The following is a 17881-nucleotide window of genomic DNA, read 5'->3' as shown; positions in this document are numbered from 1 at the left end:
TCCTCCCCACCAACCTGAACCTCATCTGGTCTCTTGATCCAATTACCAATATTAGAGGAACAACTACTCCTCTGCAATTGGCAAAACCCAGACTGTGGACAACTCAGGACAAACCCAACCTAGTTTCTCCAGTAAATAATTTTAAGAGGGTGGGTGTGGGGGAGGAAGCAAGATGAGGGAAGAACCTATAACCTATACATTAAAAGAGACATAAAAACTATCAAAGAATTGCAAATTAGGAAATTCATATGATCTTGAGTCAAACACATGGTTTAAAAAAAGGCATTTGGAAAACAATAATCAGAGACTTGTACATAGACTAGATAATGAAAATAATGATTTACTGTCAATTGTTTGATAGGTATAACATGGCAATGAGGCCAGGTTAAAAAAAAAGAATCCTTTTAGAGATACAACTAAAACATTTACGGGTGAGATATAATGGGAAAAAATAGAAGTGTGGAAGTAGGGCATGGCCAGAGAAGAATTAGCCATGGGATTTCCGGTAATTCAAGGAAGGAGGGAAGCCACACAAATACTACAAGTATTTTGATAAAAGTAGCATCTCTACTAAGGCTCATTCACTATCAGAATCTATTTGATTTATTAGTTTATACAGTGAGTTCTAACAGTGAGTTTAGATATCAAGTTTGGGATAAAGAGGAATACCACATTATTCAATTATATGCAGTTATCGAGTTTGGGAAAACAGGTAGCAAGAGTCTGGAAAGTATGGAAAATTATTTTATAAACTTGGGAGTAGCAAAGGCCTTTAAATTTATATTCAAAATCCAGAAGCCGTAGTGGGGTGGGGGGGGGAAGAAAACTCCAATAGAATTGGAAGACAACTTGGAAAACAATATTTTCAAATCATACAAAGGGCAAAACTCCATAACAAAGAGTTCCTACAGATTTATTATGAAAAGGAGCACTGCAATAGAAAAATGGGCAAAATATATGAATATACAGCTCACAGAAAAATATCCAAATGGTTCTTAAACATACAATATTCATTCCATCCCTAAAGAATGCAAATTAAAACTTTAATGAGATAACCATTTTTGACCAGGTGTGGTGGCTCACGCCTGTAATTCCAGCCTTGGGAGGCCAAGGCAGGGGGATTGCTTGAGCCCAGGAGTTCAACACCAGTCTGGGCAACACAGCAAGATCCCGTCTCAACAAAATAAATAAATAAATAAAAAGAACTAGCCAGGCTTGGTGGTACATGCCTGTGATCTGCTTGGGAGGGTGAGGCAGGAAGATTACTTGGGCCCAGGAGTTTAAGGCTGCAGTGAGCCCTGATCACACCACTGCACTCCAGGCTAGGCAACAGAGAGAGACCATGTCTCAAAAAAGAAAAAAAACAAAAACAAAAAAACAGAGAGATAACCATTTTCTACCTATCATGTTGGCATGAAGTTCCATAACATTCTGTTGGCAAGACTATAGGAAAAGAGGCACTCTTTATTACAGGAATATGAGTCAATCGGAACAATGTGGCAATAGCTACCAAAATTATAAACACTCTAACCTTTGATCTAGCAATTCCGCTCCTGGATAATTTACTTTACTAATATTCCTGTACAAGTATGAAATGACATACACACAAGGTTATTAAATGTAGAATTTTTACAATAGTGAAAGACTAGAATCAATCCAAATGTCCTTCAATGTGGCATTGATTAACTAAATTCCAGAATGTCCATACAATGGAATCCTATGTAGTGTAAAAACAAAGAGAGACAACAGAATAAGGAAACTAGATGCTAATATGGAAACATCTTAAAGATAAGTAAAAAAAAGCAATGCACAGAACAGTGTGTATGTGTTATTGACAGTTTATATAAAAAATAAGTAAATAAAAGGAGAAATAACATATGAGGCCAGGAGTTCGAGACCAGCCTGGCCAACATGGTGAAACCATGGTAAAAATACAAAAATTAGCCAGGTGTGGTGACACATGCCTGTAATCCCAGCTACTCGGGAGGCTGAGACACGAGAATCACTTGAACCTGGGAGGCAGAGGTTGCAGTGAGCCGAGATCGTGCCACTGCAATCCAGCCTGGGCTACAGAGTGACACTCTGCTTCAAAAAAAAAGAAAGAAAAGAAAAAAATATATACGGGAAAAAAGAGAAGATTTTTCTCCATGTATTATTAAATATACATACTTTAATTTTTGGAACATGTGACCAAAAAAACCTTAAACACAAAAGCTATTGAAAATTTTGATTACAACTTCTTAAATTTCAACTTCAAAAAATATTGCAATTTTCAGCACCATAGGAAAGGTTAAAAAATGCAATTAAGTAAAAAACAACAACAAAAAACTTCTGTAGAAAGACAAATGTATCTTACATAAAATCAGACAATAGTCTGAAAAATATCAGAGCATTTTAATGCACAGATACAAAAACACATGGCTCTAAAAACATAAGAAAAGTATCTTTAACTCACGTATACCATAGTTACTGAGTTACACAAGCAACCAAGAGGATTCAGGTCAAGTTCAAAGGTGTATCAGTGCCCCAGCCTTTTTGGCATCAGGGACCGATTTTGTGGAAGACAATTTTTCCACAGACATGGAGAAGTGGAGGAGGGGGGCATAGTTTGGGGATGATTCAAGTGCATTACATTTATCATTAGACTCTCATAAGAAGCAAGCAACCTAGATCCCTCGCATGCACAGTTCACAATAGGGTTTGCAATCCTATGAGAATCCAGTGCCGCTGCTGATGTGACAGGAAGTGGAGCTCTAGCCCACAGCTCACCTCCTGCTGTGCGGCCCAGTTCCTAACAGGCCATAGACCAGTACTGGTCTGTGGCTGCAGGGGCTGCAGATCCCTGGGGTATATCATTCTCAGATTCCTTCCTCATTTTTCTCTAAAATAACTTTATGAACATCAGGTTTATAGGATGGGGAAAAATTTTTATTTTCTACTTACATTTTCATTTTTCAAGATGAGTTTCAGGATTGCTTCTCTCTGTTTTAAAGCCTAAAAGCAGGATAATTTCCAGTTAGCATTTTTATTTTTATTTTTTTTAAAAAAGATCAAGTGGTGTTCCTTCTAAAGTCTCTCTGAATACTTATAGGAGATGACAGAAACTTTGAAGAGGTCAAAGCAACTAGATTCAAGACTCTAGAGTAATTATCTCTGGTTCTCCTACTGAACTGTATCTTCGTACTCTCATCCCCAGTGCCTAGTACGATGTTTGGGAAATAACACACCTTTAATCTTTAATGAGTAAGTGAATATCTATGACTATACTGTCTTCCCTCTATAGTTCAGCAATCTTCATTTTTTTCCCTTCCTGTAGGAAACTCATGAAAACTCACCATAAAATTTATTATCACTAATTTAAAGAGATGGCAACAGTAACTTCTCAGTTCCTCCATTTCCTTCTCCTTCTTTGACCACTAATTTATATTAGTGAATTTTAATTTAGTGCTGATGATATATTTGTTTACATGTCTGTATGCTTTTCCCCCAGTGACAATTCCTAGTTTTACACCATACAATAAATACAAACTAAATTTAGCTCCTTTTATAGAATCCCTCAGCTATACAGTCAATATAAATGCTTTTTAAAACTATCATGGCTGAACTTATCCCTATTCCCACAAACATCGACAAAACAGAGCTGGTTACAATGACTACCAAATCAAATTACTTGAAAAACAAACCAAACCCTGATCTTTCTGTAATTTAAGTGTGTCAAGTAGGAAGGTTAATTTGATATGTTATGTGATCACCAATAAATACTTTTTGTTAAACATTTCACTTGGAGAAAAGTTTTAAGATTAACCATACACTTTACATCATATTACATAAGAAAAAAACCTAACCTATAAAGCATATTCACTAAAATGGAATAAAATGGAGGTTACAAATTTCCATTTCTATGTTAACACTATACAAATTTATAATAAATTTGATAAAACCTGTTACAACCCATTTTGATTACTCACACGACATATTAGATTTACAACTTTAATACTGGCTACTTTCCATGCTACTGTATCCTATGTTCTATTCTACTGTACATCAAAAACCTTAGCTGGCCAGGCACAGTGGCTCATGCCAGTAATCCTAACACTTTGGGAGGCGAAGGTAGGAGGGTCCCTTGAGGCCAGGAGTTGAGACTAGCCTGGGCAACATAGTGAGACCCCCATCTATAAAAAAATTCAAAAATTAGCCAAATGTGGTGGTGCATGCCTATAGTCCTAACTACTCAAGAGGCTCAGGTGGAAAGATTGTTTGAGCCCAAGAGTCAAGGTTGCAGTGGGCTATAATTGTACGGCTGACAGAGCAAGACTCTGTCTTTAAAAAAATAATAAAAATAAAAAAACCTTAATTGTCCATTGTACTAATATTGGATTAGTGATAGAGATTCTATAAATTATCTTTAGAACCAATTAGGTAAACAAATTTTTAAAAAAGTGTTCTGATGTCTTGCTTACAAAATCAAAACTCTTGGGCAAAGCATATAAAGTTCACCTAAACCCAGAAGCAGTCTACCTTTCCAGCCTCCTCTCCATCTATATTCCTTGGTGCTGCACTCACCAAACTACCCTTAGAACTCACCATTAAACAGTGCTTCCACAAATTCTTGACTTTGTTCATTCTGGCAGGAAAGCCCTTCCTTGTCTCATTTGCCTGTCAAATTCCTACCATCCTTCAAGGTCCAGCTGGATTCTGTAAATTCCATGGACTTCCCTGACAGAATATTAGTTTTCATCAACATCTCAGGCTCTCATAGCTCTTTAAACATACCTTTATAAAGCATATTTTACATTATTTATTTCTGTGTCTGCCTCTCCAAAACAGAGTTCTTCGAGGACCAGGCCCATGTCCCATTCACCAGAACCTAGCAGATCTCTGACACATATTAATTCTCAATAAATATTAGTCATACTAGGCCGGGTGCAGTGACTCACGCCTCTAATCCCACTTTGGGAGGCTGAGGCAGGCAGATCATCTGAGGTCAGGAGTTGGAGACCAGCCTGGCCAACATGGTGAAACCCTGTCTCTACTAATAATACAAAAATTAGCGGGGCATGGTGGTGGGTGCCTGTACTCCCAGCTTATTGGGAGGCTGAGGCAGGCTCGCTTGAACCTGGGAGGCAGAGATTACAGTGAGCCAAGATCGCGCCACTGCACTCCAGCCTGGGTGACAGGCAATACTCTGTCTCAAAGAAAAAAAAAATCAGTCATACTAAATAAATTTTATAGTCTCCTAAATTAAGTTTAAAAATCTTTTCATTGATTCATTGGGTAAATTTTCTAAGGATGTGCACACACTTAACCACTTTATTAGAGTTGTAGCTATAGTAAAGAGTTGATCAGAGTAATTTTATAGAATCCATGACCATCAATCTTTCAGAGATCATGTTTACTACCAAAAACCAATCTGATAAATTACAGAATATAAATGGGACAAATGATTTTTAGCCAGATTATAAATGGAATTGGAGTAAGTTTCTCTAAATGGCAACACATGTAACATGCTGATTGTATGGAACATATTTTCTACTAGTAAAACCTGTTTTTTCTTTCCTTTGCAATCTGAAGGCAGACAGAATTCAAGATTTGAAGATCTGTGCCAAAATTATAGTGTACTGGTAAGTCATAATCATCTACTAGAGGGTACTTCTTAACTAACAAAAAATGCTAGAAAGAAGGCAGAACTGGTTTAACACCATCTAAGCATTTGCATTCTTAAGGTAAACTATGATATCTACTGGAATCATTAATCCTATCAGGGAAGCACTGACTACATCTGCCGATACTCAGTCGAATAAATCCCTGTTGTTGTTCATGCCAGGACTTCTGAATAGAACAATTCTTCAAGCCAAATTTCTCCAATTCTATTCTATGCTAAACCAAAACTATAATTTAGATTTTCTTATGTATCTTCCTATATCCTAAAGTAAATCACTAAAATAGCCAGGCAAACTTGAGATAACTATACATATATACTTTGAAGAGAAGCAAGTAACACTAATCTTAGGATAGAAATAAAGAGAGTGGAAAGGACAAAGAAGCTACTGTCAGGGTTTCTGCCCCATTCCTTCCCTGTCGTAAGTAGCCTTATATGACAAAATATTCCCTTCTTAAAATTAAAGGTGACAACCTATAAAAAGGTGAGTATTTAACTCTTCATAATATCAATCAAGACCACCTACAGGCTGGTTGATATGAAATCTTGTAGGCATTCTTCTCATTATAGCCGAGTCAAGGTCCTGAGGACGATTGGTAGCTCCCATTACTATGACCTAAGTGTATAAAGAAGACAGAAGGTATTAAATCTACCAATTATACTCCTCTGAGAATGTTATTACTAGGGCTTAGTTTTAAAAATTAAGTGGTATTTTAACTAAATCCTTTATAAGAAATCTGATTTTAATTCACTATTATTCAACTATTTACAGGTATAAATTGAAGTTAATCCTAAATAAATCAAATAAAGCAAAACTGGAAAACTAATGCATTTCACTTCATGTGTTTCTAGTAATTAAAATATGTAATGTTCAGTTGCAAACAGCCACTGAAGAATTATTAAAATTTGCTTTTAAAAAACTATTGTATTTTGCAAAATATGGTTGCTTAATGAATACATGTTGAATGACCAAAAGCCATTATGTTATAGCTTGGGTATACAGTTTGGGAGTATGGGGGGATAATTCAAGTCCTTAAATAATAATATTATGGAGAGAATCATTTCCCCTTAATAAGTCTGAAGATTCTGGTAACTGTAATAGATATTGAGTACTTTTTCTCTATATTTCACATCATCATCTCATGGCACTATCAGCACTGCAGGTGATAGCTTCTCAATGCGAAATAAAGTCTCAAGTAATCCAACTTTAAACAAAGATAACAGAGTATAAGCAAACATCAAAATGCTGGGAAGAACTCTTTTTAAAACTGCTGGCAGCCCTGCCAACCTCTGGGTCTATGTCACTTATTTATAAAGGATGTAGAGATTGAAAAAAAAAAGGAACTTTAAAAATAAACATGAATAAAAACAAAGATATATAAAACAAGTTAATTTCTGAAGGACATCAATATTACCTTTACTGTTGATACTTCAGTATAACCCAGTAACAATACACATCTGCTATCCGAAGTGAAATTTATTGGTATTCCATGGAAACATCTTTCTCTAACATTACCTTATTTCTCCCTAAGAGGTTTTACATTTCTGAAATAATCCAAATCTTATATTCTATTTCTACTCTACATTGAATGACATTCAGGAGCCTCAGAGCCCAATTACTTTCAATTAACTGTGAGAGTTTGCCACCTAGAGGAAGAAAATATAAACACAAATTTGAAAAATGTTAGTTCCACAACACAATGCAAGTTTGTATTTGTGTTAAGTGGTCCTAAAATCAAAATATTAATGCTCATATCTATTTTTCTTTATTTTCTTTCTTTCTTTTTTTTTTGAAGACAGAGTCTTACTCTGTCTCCCAGGCAGGAGTGCAGTGACGCCCACATGGCTCACTATAGCCTCAATCTCCTGGGCTCAAGCAATCCTCCTGCCTCAGCCTTCTGAGTAGCTGGGACTACAGGCACATGCCACTGTGCCTAGCTGATTTTTCCATCTTTAGTAGAGACGAAGTCTCACCATGTTGCTTATGCTGGTCTGAAACCTGTGGGCTCAAGCGATCCTCCCCCATCAGCCTCCCAAAGTGCTGGGATTACAGATGTGAAACACCACGCCCAGCCTTTTTATTGACTTTCTACAACTCAATAAATAAAAAAGGAAAAACTTCTTCCAAATTTAAAACAAACAAATCTTAAAAGTGGATGAATGAACTAAAAGCATAAGATAATGAATGAGTATAAGGAAAAAAAATCACAAAAGGCACTGTGGTTAAGTCAATATTTGGGGGAGAAAAAGGGAAATGGGCAGCATTTGAAGAAACACAGGACAAAGCAAAACAAAATTTAAAAGCCAGTATAGAGGATGGAATACTAAAACACAGAATCAAGGAATCCAAATAAAACTAGTAAAACATGGCCTATTGAGTATGTATAACAGATACTTATGATGAAAAAGCAAAAGTGATTGAAATCACTTGTAGTTTCACATAAAGAAGCAAATTCTAAGGAGTAATTTTAAGCAGGAAAAGCAGAGAACCTTTTCATATATATTAATTCAATACAAATGAGCTAAAATTTAAAACAGGAAGCGACAATAACTTTTTACTACTTAAGAAACAAAATCAACGTTCCTTTTAGGTGTTAGTTGTTCAAACTTTAAAAAAATTTTTATTTTCTGTTCCTGCATTCATTTGCTAAGAATCATAGCCTCTGGCTTCATCTGGAGGAGGGAGAGGATCAGGAAAAATAACTAATGGGTACTAGGCTTAATAGCTGGGTATGAAATAATCTGTACAACAAACTCCCCAAGACACAAGTTTATCTATGTAACAAACCTGCACATGTACCTCTGAATTTAAAAGTTTAAAAAAAAATCTTTAAAACAAAACATGAAGATAATTTTTTTATCATTTCACATTTAAAATAATCAGACCTAAATTTACATCTCAAAACTTTAACTTCCTCAATGAATACCCTAAAAACACTATCTTTTATGTCTCATGTCTCTCAAGATGAAGAATGTCATCAGTTACTAAGGTTCCCAGAAACAGTGACGGGTTTCATTGAGCCGTTCTCTATTTCTATTTCCTTGGTGACCATATTACAAGAAAGCTAGCTACGGTACTGGGCTCTCTTCATAATCATAGAAAAGACAATTCTAGAGAAGAGCTAACTGGTTCATATGAAAGTAGAATATGTCCCATCCTGGCTAACACAGTGAAACCCCGTCTCTACTAAAAATACAAAAAATTAGCCGGGCGAGATGACGGGCGCCTGTAGTCCCAGCTACTCGGGAGGCTGAGGCAGGAGAATGGCGTGAACCCTGGGGGGCGGAGCCTGCAGTGAGCCGAGATTGCGCCACTGCACTCCAGCCTGGGCGACAGCGAGACTCTGCCTCAAAAAAAAAAAAAAAAAAAAAAAAGAAAGTAGAATATGTCTAAAACTATTACTCAAAATTAATAATATCAACTTTAACCCCCCCCAAAATACAATAAAGGTTAAAAAGTAACTGCAGTTTAATAAAAAAGCAGCATCTTCATTTGCTCTCTCACATCAAAACTCATCATAATGAAAACAGTAATTGCTATTAGTGCAATAAGGAATTTTGGTTCTAAAAACTCTGTTGTAAGTTATGCTGTACCAGAATCATACTGTAGAGTTATAGATGAAGTGGCTCTGGAGAATACTTCATCCAACTGCCACTATATCCCCTGCTGAAAATAGTTGAACACTATGCTCTGACAGGGTACATAATATTAAGATATTTTATCTTACATAGGCCAACTATCCAAATGTCTAAGTGCTTTAAGTATTATTTCTGAAGGAGAATAATTAGTTTTTGGCAATCTGTACACGAGTCCCATTGATAAACCGCATAGATTTATCAAAATGAACTATTAATGAAAAATGTTTCTATTAATGTTACCTAATTTATCTATGTTATGTTTTTTCTCTAACCATTCAACAAAAGCTAAAGGCTGTTTTCCTCATAATAAAACTACACTTTCACAAACATAATGTAGAAGGAGGACATGTGGCTTAATTTTCTTCTTGAGAATGATGTTGTTCGGACTTTTGACTTATGCTAATGCTGTGGGCTTAAGGGATCCTTAAACCCTCTGGCCACAAAAATAAAATATTTAAAAGACTCAAATAAATTAATCTACAATTTTGCAAAGAAGTAAACGAATTAAGCTAAGGCTGGCGGTAAAGCCTATGTACTTAACTCAGATTAATTCCTCATAACAATTCTGAGGTAGGTACTATTCCTCCCTTTTTATAGATATTATTCCCTCTATACAGATACAGAGTGATTATAAAATTTGGCCAAGGTTACATAGCTTGTTGATGCCAGGGTTCTGATTTTCTAATCCAATTAGAAACATGAGTAATAAGCAAGAGCCTATCAAAACTGACCTGGTAGATTTTTATAAACAATCTTAAGAATTTCTAAAACTGAAAAATGTAATACTTGAAATAATAAGCTCAATGAAAGAGTCAGATAGTAGAAGAGCTTCAAATGAACCAGAAGAAAGGAAAAGAAATTATCCAGGACATAGCACAGAAAGACAGAAAATATGAAAGAGACGTTAAGAAAGACATGAAATAGGCCAGGCACAGTGGCTTAGCCTGTAATGCCAGCCAAACTTGGGAGGCCAAAGTGGGCAGACTGCTTGAGCTCAGGAGTTCAAGACCAGCCTGACCAAGATAATGAAACTCTGTCTCTACAAAAAAAAAAAAAACCACCAAAATTAGCCAGGTGTGGTGGCGTGCAACTGTAGTCCCAGAGACTTGGGGTGCTAAGGCAGGAGAATCGCTTGAGCCCAGGAGGTTGAGGTTGCAGTGAGAGCCATGTTCACGCCACTGCATTCCAACCTGGGCAACAGAGTGAGATCCTGTCTCAATAAAACAAAACAAAACATGAAATAGAAATAAGGTCCTACATATATCCAACTGGCATTCCAGAAGGAGATAAAACATGGAGAATAAACAATAATTGAAGAAATAACTGAATTTTAAAGAAGTAATTCTAAATATAACACTTTTTTTAAAAAGGCAAAAACAGATTACAAAATAGGAAATACTAAAGTTGGCTGGGTGCAGTGGCTCATGCCTATAATCCCAGCACTTCAGGAGGGTGAGGTGGGTGGATCACTTGAGGTCAGGAGTTCAAGACCAGCCTGGCCAACATAGTGAAACCCAGTCTCTACTAAAAATACAAAAATTAGCTGGGCATGGTGGTGCACGTCTGTAACCCCAGACCCCAGCTACTCGGGAGGTTGAAGCAGGAGAATCGCCTGAACCCGGAAGGTGGAGGTTGCAGCGAGCTGACATCACACCACTGTACTCCAGCCTGGGCGACAGAGCGAGACTCTGTCTCAAAAAAAAAAACAAAAACGAGAAAATACTAAAGTTAAAACAACAAAAGAACACTGTTAACTTTTCCATGAGATATAAGTAAGTGATTCATTTAAAAAAAAAAAAAAAAGGGAAAATAGTTCTAGGATGTTTATTTCCAGCAATCTGGCTGAAAAAACAAACATGCCAGATTAACTTCTTTTTAACTTTCTTTTAAACCACTGAGCTGATAAGAAAGCATGGAATATTCAGAGGCCAAAAACTAAATGAAAACTGGGAACCTAAAGAAGAAAACTGAAAAATAAAGCTCTCTTTGTCTTTGGTCACATAACTGGGAACAAGCTATGGTTTCACAGCCATACAGGAGGAAGAGAAAAAGCCTAGAATACAAGTCTGTCTTGTATAAATTGGGATCCTAAAGACAGGCATAGGTGACAGGAAGTGAGAAAGTGTTGTCAGTTTCAGCTACTAATGAACTCTGTCAAATGAAAATCAGGGAAGCGACTAAGAATTGAGAGTAAAGACTATAAGGAATTATGGTAAAAGTCAAAAGTAAGAATCGAGGAAAAGAGAAAGAACAGTTTTTTTTAAAAAATGTACACAATACCCACGGACACTAGTCACTTCCTCTCCTTAGCACTGTAGGTTCTGAAAATTCCAAGGACGGGCTTTACTCTGGTGTTTTCTCTTCTGTTGCATCTGTTTCAGGCATTTAGGCAATCTACTAATGTTTTGGTAAACACGAAGTCCTCAAATTGGATCAAGTTTATACAAACCATATTCTTTCGGATCCTTATCACTTAGTCATAAGTGTAAATAATTATGAAAAAAAGTTTGTACAAAAGCATAATAAGTAGCCCAGCAAATTTTCTATTAAGAACAAAAAAACCAACACAAGTTGAGGGCAGATTTTATTCAAATACCTGGCAGCTGTGATCAGTATCCAATCCATCCCAGAGACTCATAAACTGAGCTTTCATCATGGCTGTAGCTTCATGGTCAGAACTTGAACGGTTTCGTAGAAAGGAGTCTAGAAGTAAAAGGTCCTTAATCTTAGAAATTAAGAATTAATTATTTACCCTTTTTTTTTGAGACAGGGTCTCACTCTGCTGCCCAGGCTGGGGTGTAATGGCACAATTACAGCACATTGCAACCTTGAACTCCCAGGCTTAAGTGATCCTCCTGCCTCAGCCTCTCGAGTAGCTAGGACTACAGGTACATGCCACCATGCCTAGTTAATTTTTTTTTTATTTTCTGTAGAGATAGGTCTCACGGTGTTGCCAAGGCTGGTCTTGAACTCCTGGCCTCAAGTGATTCTCCTGCCTTGGCCTCTCAAAGTGCTGGGATTACAGGCATAAGCCACCATGCCTAGCCTTATTTTATTTATTCTTTATGTAATTTCAAATGTTCCTAATATACGAAAATGATAAACGTTTTAGATGATGGGTATTCTAATTACCCTGGTCTGATCACTATATACTACAGTGATCATTGAAATGTCACTCTTTACCCTATAAATATGTGCAATTAGCAATTATTATGTCAATTAAGAAAAATGAAAAGGAAAAAATTGTTTTAAAGCTTAAAACTTTATGAAAGATTACAAAGAAATTGGGCTATGTGTTTTAGACATTCTGATACAATAAACTTGGTAAGTTATTAGGCAAATTAAACACAATCATTCATAATTTTCGTTTCTTCTCTAAAAATACATTCATGACAACATATGTAAGAAAAATGAAGGATCTAGTACTGAAAGGCTGGAAGAGTTACGTGGAATCTCAGAGGAAAGCCTGTGTGTTTTGCCTCTAACTTTGTAGGTCACCTGAACCCTATGTGTTCTTAGTTATGGGGTTGCATACTTTTTTCTTTAAAAAAAGGGAAAAACAATTTTCTTTTGGAATATAAGACTGAAATGTGCTACATCCTAAGAATTAAAAAAAAAAACAGTAAAAATAAATCTATGATTTTCTAGTACAATCCCCATTTCAAATGTTTTGTCTTGTATCCCTATAATTCACTTTTATTTCTGAATAACTATTACATGTTAGCATTGAAACTATAACACAAACTTTGTTGATTATACATGCAAGTGGCAAAAAAATACCTTGTAATGTGCTATGTCCACATTTCAAAAAAAGTATTTTTTATAAAAAGTAATTCCAGCAAAAACACATTACCATGACATATGAGAGTCCTGCAATGGCAAACATATATCCTATATATATATATATATTTTTTTTTTTTTTGAGACAGAGTCTCGCTGTTGCCCAGGCTGGAGTGCAGTGGCACGATCTCAGCTCACTGCAGGCTCCGCCCCCGGGGTTCACGCCATTCTCCTGCCTCAGCCTCCCGAGTAGCTGGGACTACAAGCGCCCGCCACCTCGCCCGGGTAATTTTTGGTATTTTTAGTAGAGACGGGGTTTCACTGTGTTAGCCAGGATGGTCTCGATCTCCTGACCTTGTGATCCGCCTGCCTTGGCCTCCCAAAGTGCTGGGATTACAGGCATGAGCCACTGCGCCCGGCCCATATATCCTAGATTTATTTAAAGTTTAATTTTGTAAAATCTGTCCTATCATTGGACTATAATTCAAACTAACCCATCTATTCTGAAGGTGGAAAAACCAGTCATTTTAAAACTGCCTAATTTTTAAAGATAAATTTTAAAATTCAACTGCCTACTTAATCTTCCTAATCTTCACTATCAGTAAGTGGTTTTGGCAAGATGGTTACTTAAAATAATATGAAAAACTTAAAATGCTAGATATGTATAAATAACTACATCAATCATTAAGTGTGAGTGGATTAAAGTCTCCAAGTATGTGACTAAGATATTAGAATAAATTAAAAAAAAAAAAAAAAAAAAACTCAAGGAGGCAGATAACTCAAGCCTGGGGTTCGAGGCCAGGCTGGGCAACATGGCAAAACCCCTCCTCTATTGAAAAAAAAAATTTTTTTAAAACAACTATATGCTGCTTAGAAGAAACGTACTATAAATATGAGGACTCGGAATGATCAAAAAATAGAAAATGACACAGGTTGAGTATCCCTCCCTTATCCAAGATGCTGAGGACCAGAAGTGTTTCAAATTTCAGATTTTGGAATATTTACATATACATAATGATATATCTTGGGGATAGAACCCAAGTCCAGATATGAAATTCATTTATGTTTCATATATACCTTATACACATAGAATGAAGGTAATTTAATACAGTATTTTACATAATTTTGTGCATGAAACAAAGTTTTGACTGAGTTTTGACCACAATCTGTTATACGAGGTCAGGCATGAAAGTTTTCCACTTGTGGCATCATGTTGGTGCTCAAAAACTTTTGAATTTTGGAGTACTTTGTATCTTGGATTTTTGGATTACAGATGTTCAATCTGTATCTGCAAACACAAACAAAAAATTGGATAGATTTTTTTAAAAAAAGTAAATGCACATCTGACAAATGGTGCTGGAGCAACTGGACATTCATAGGCAAAAAAACTGACCAACACAGACTTTGTAATTTTCACAAAAATTAACACAAAATGGATCACAAATATACATGTAAAACACAAAATTATAAGACTTCTAGGAAATAATATAGAAGAAAATCTAGATGACCTTGGACTTGATTAATTTTTATATGTAACACCAAAAGCATGATCCATCGAAAATAAATGTGTAAGTTGGACTTAAAATTTCTGGCTGGGCACAGTGACTCACACCTGTAATCCCAGCACTTTGAGAGGCCGAGGTGGGTGGATCACTTGAGGTCAGGAGTTTGAGACCAGCCTGACCAACATGGTGAAACCTCACCTCTACTAAAAACACAAAATTGGCTGGGCATGGTGGCGAATGCCTATAATTCCAGCTACTTGGGAGGCTGAGGCAGGAGAATCACTTGGAGGCAGGAGAATCACTTGAATCCAGGAGACAGAGGTTGCAGTAAGCTGAGATCGCGCCACTGCACTCCAGCCTGGGCAACAAGAGTGAAACTCTGTCTCAAAAAATATATAAAATAAAATAAAACAAAATAAATAAAATAAAATTCCTGCTATGTGAAAGATACTGCTAAGGAAATGAAATGACAAGCCACAGACTGGCAAAAAATATGTGCAAATACATACCTGGTAAAGGACTTGTACCCAAAATATAAAAAGAACTCTTAAAGTTCAACAATAAGATAATAACCTAATTGTTGTTCCCAACACAAATAAATGATAAATCTTTGAGGTGATGGATACCACAATTAGCCTGATTTGCTCATTGCATAGGTACCTCATACATACGTACAATTACTATGTATCAATTAAAAATTTAAAAATAAAACAATAAAAAACATTACAGTTGTTTTAGAATGGGCAAAAGATTTGAACAGACACCTCAACAAAGATACACAGATGACAAATAAGCATATGAAACGATGTTCAACATCATGTCATTACAAAAATGCAAATTTAAAAAATGGGAAACTATTAGCTACCTATATACCTATTACAATAGCTAAAATCCCCAAAATTAATAAAACCAAATGCTAGAGAAGATGTATAGCAACAGGAACCTCAGTTATTGCTGGTGGAAATGCAAAATGGTACAGCCACTTTGGAAGACAGTTTGCTAGTGTCTTACAAAACTAAACATTGTTTTACCGTATGATCGAGCTGTGGTACTCCTAGGTATTTTACCCAATTGAGATGCAACCTGTGTCCACAGGAAAACCTACACATGATGCTGTCAGCAGCATTACTCCTAATTCCCCAAAACAAGGTGTCATTTTAATAGATGAATGGAGAAACTAACTGTGGTACATCTACATAATAGAATATTATTTAGCAATAAAAATAAGCTATCAAATCATGAAAAGATGTGGAGGAAACTTAAATGCATATTGCTAAGGGAAAGAAGCCAGTCTGAAACGATTACATATTGTATGATTCCAACTGTAACATTACAGAAAAGGTAAAACTATAGAGACAGTAAAAAAAGATCAGCGGATGCCAGCAGTTTGGGAGGAAAAGGGAAGGACAAATATTTGATACTATTGTGTATGAGACTGTAATGATAAATAAAAAACATTATGCTTTGTCAAAGCCCAAAGAACTGTACAACACAAAGAATGAACCTTAAACTATGGACTTTGGTTAACTACAATGTATCAATACTGGTTTATTATTAAATGTCTCATGCTAGTATTAATACTAGGAGAAACTATATATCTGGGGGACATATGGGAACTCTCTATATGATTTCTGCTCAATTCTGCAAACTTAAAACTATTATTAAAAATAAAGACTATTAATGTATTTTGAAAAAGGTTAATGAAGATATGAGGTTGCAAGAAACAAAGAAAAAAAATCCCAGAGTTCAGAAAAAAGTGGAACTGAACATAAGAGTTGGAAAACCTTGATGTGATTATGCCACTGTCTGCTGTGTTTGTATACACAGCAGGTATGCATATAGACATATATAGTATCAAAAGGTTCTGCTTTGTTGTTAACATCCACATACAGGCTGAAGCCAAGATGCCTGGAAGGATTAACACTCACAGAAAGTGTACACAAGAAAAAAAAATTTTGCTCATCACTGTACAAGGAAACTTGTCCATCTTTGCCTGGGCTCTGAGGGGTAAAAATGTCCTCCTTACACAAAAAACTAGGACCATGGGGAGTCTCTTTCAGGTATGAAGTCTAAATTTGTATCACCATTCAGTCTGGCAACATGCAAACTGAGAAATTATCTAAAATTGGTTTTCAACGATCAGACCCCTGAAGTTCTAAGCTGAGGATAGAAAAAGTTACTCTGGATCTTCTTAGGCAAAAAAGAATTCTCATATAAAAACAAGCTTAAAGCCATCTAATGTTACAAATGACACAAGGAAACAAACCACTATTAAGAAAAAGTCAACATAAAGTAAAATTAGAATTTCAGAAAAGAGCAATTTGAAAACTATACAAAAATAGTATGTTTAAAATTCTAAAGATATAAAAGGGATTGAAATTCTAAAATAACAAGCTACAGTAAAAAAAGGGAAACATTTTATAAAGAACCAAACAGAACTTCTAAAGTTCAAATATAATCAACAAAAAACAAACCCAATAGTTGAAAGATTAAATATAGCCAAGGAAAGAATTGCTTTTTATAACCTACTCAAAAATTGAATTATTTTTAAGATGTACCATTATTTTATGTACCAACAAGAAACTTAAAATGCTGCCAACTCAATCAATTGTAACATGCTATCCCAATTTTGAAGATGTTAAAATGTAAAAACAAAACAGTATGTCTTAGAATTGATGAAATACAGTACAGAACTAAATGACAAACTGTAGAAATGACTCAAAATGAAAGAGGTGAAGAATTTTTTTTTTTTGAAGATGGGGTCTTGCTCTGTTGCCCAGGCTGCAGTGCAGTGGCATGACCTTGGCTCACTGAATATCCTCAATCTCCTGGGCTCAAGTGATCCTCTCACCTCAGCCTCCCAAGTAGCTGAGACTAGAGGCATGCATTACCACACCTGGCTAATTTTTGTATTTTTTTTGTAGATACGGGGTCTCACATGTTGTCCAGGCTGGTCTCGAATTACTGGACTCAAGGAAACCTCCTGCCTTGGCCGCTCCAAGTGCTGGGATTACAGATGTGAGCCACCACACCTGGCCTGAGAATTGTTTTTTTTTTAATGGGAGCATTGCAACATGCAAAGATATACAATGGCTAAGAAATCCTCCAGAATTAATGAAAGTCACACATCCTCAGATAAACCACCATAAGGCTTAGCAGGCTAAATGAAAATAAATGCAAACCTAGAAAAAAACCATACTTAAATAGCAGAACGACATAAAAATCTAACAGCAACTACAGAGAAAGGATAGATTACTTAAAAATATAGGGTAATAAGGAGAATTCTCAAAAGCAACAA

General features: G+C 35.9%; 1 protein-coding gene across 9 annotated transcripts in view; it reads right to left on the bottom strand.

The window, feature by feature from the left end:
• ATAD1 (ATPase family AAA domain containing 1) overlaps positions 1-17881 on the bottom strand; it is an 86531-nt gene that overhangs the window by 8731 nt on the left and 59919 nt on the right. For all 9 annotated transcript variants that reach the window (XR_009212773.1, XR_009212772.1, XR_009212770.1 and 6 more), the window contains 3 exons: positions 11895-12001; positions 6186-6275; positions 2944-2994 (listed from right to left, as the gene is read on the bottom strand). Coding sequence is in view for 5 of the 9 variants with exons in the window: in XM_058436241.1 (XP_058292224.1) it covers positions 2944-2994; positions 6186-6275; positions 11895-12001 (248 nt within the window). In the remaining 4 variants the exon portion in view is untranslated. The remainder of the gene's footprint in view (positions 1-2943; positions 2995-6185; positions 6276-11894; positions 12002-17881) is intronic.

The sequence above is a fragment of the Hylobates moloch genome, unplaced genomic scaffold (genome assembly GCF_009828535.3).
Source record: "Hylobates moloch isolate HMO894 unplaced genomic scaffold, HMol_V3 SCAFFOLD_3, whole genome shotgun sequence".
In the NCBI taxonomy this organism is placed as follows: Eukaryota; Metazoa; Chordata; class Mammalia; order Primates; family Hylobatidae; genus Hylobates; species Hylobates moloch.
Note: the sequence above shows the minus strand (reverse complement) of the source record. Positions and strands in the feature narration are given on the sequence as shown.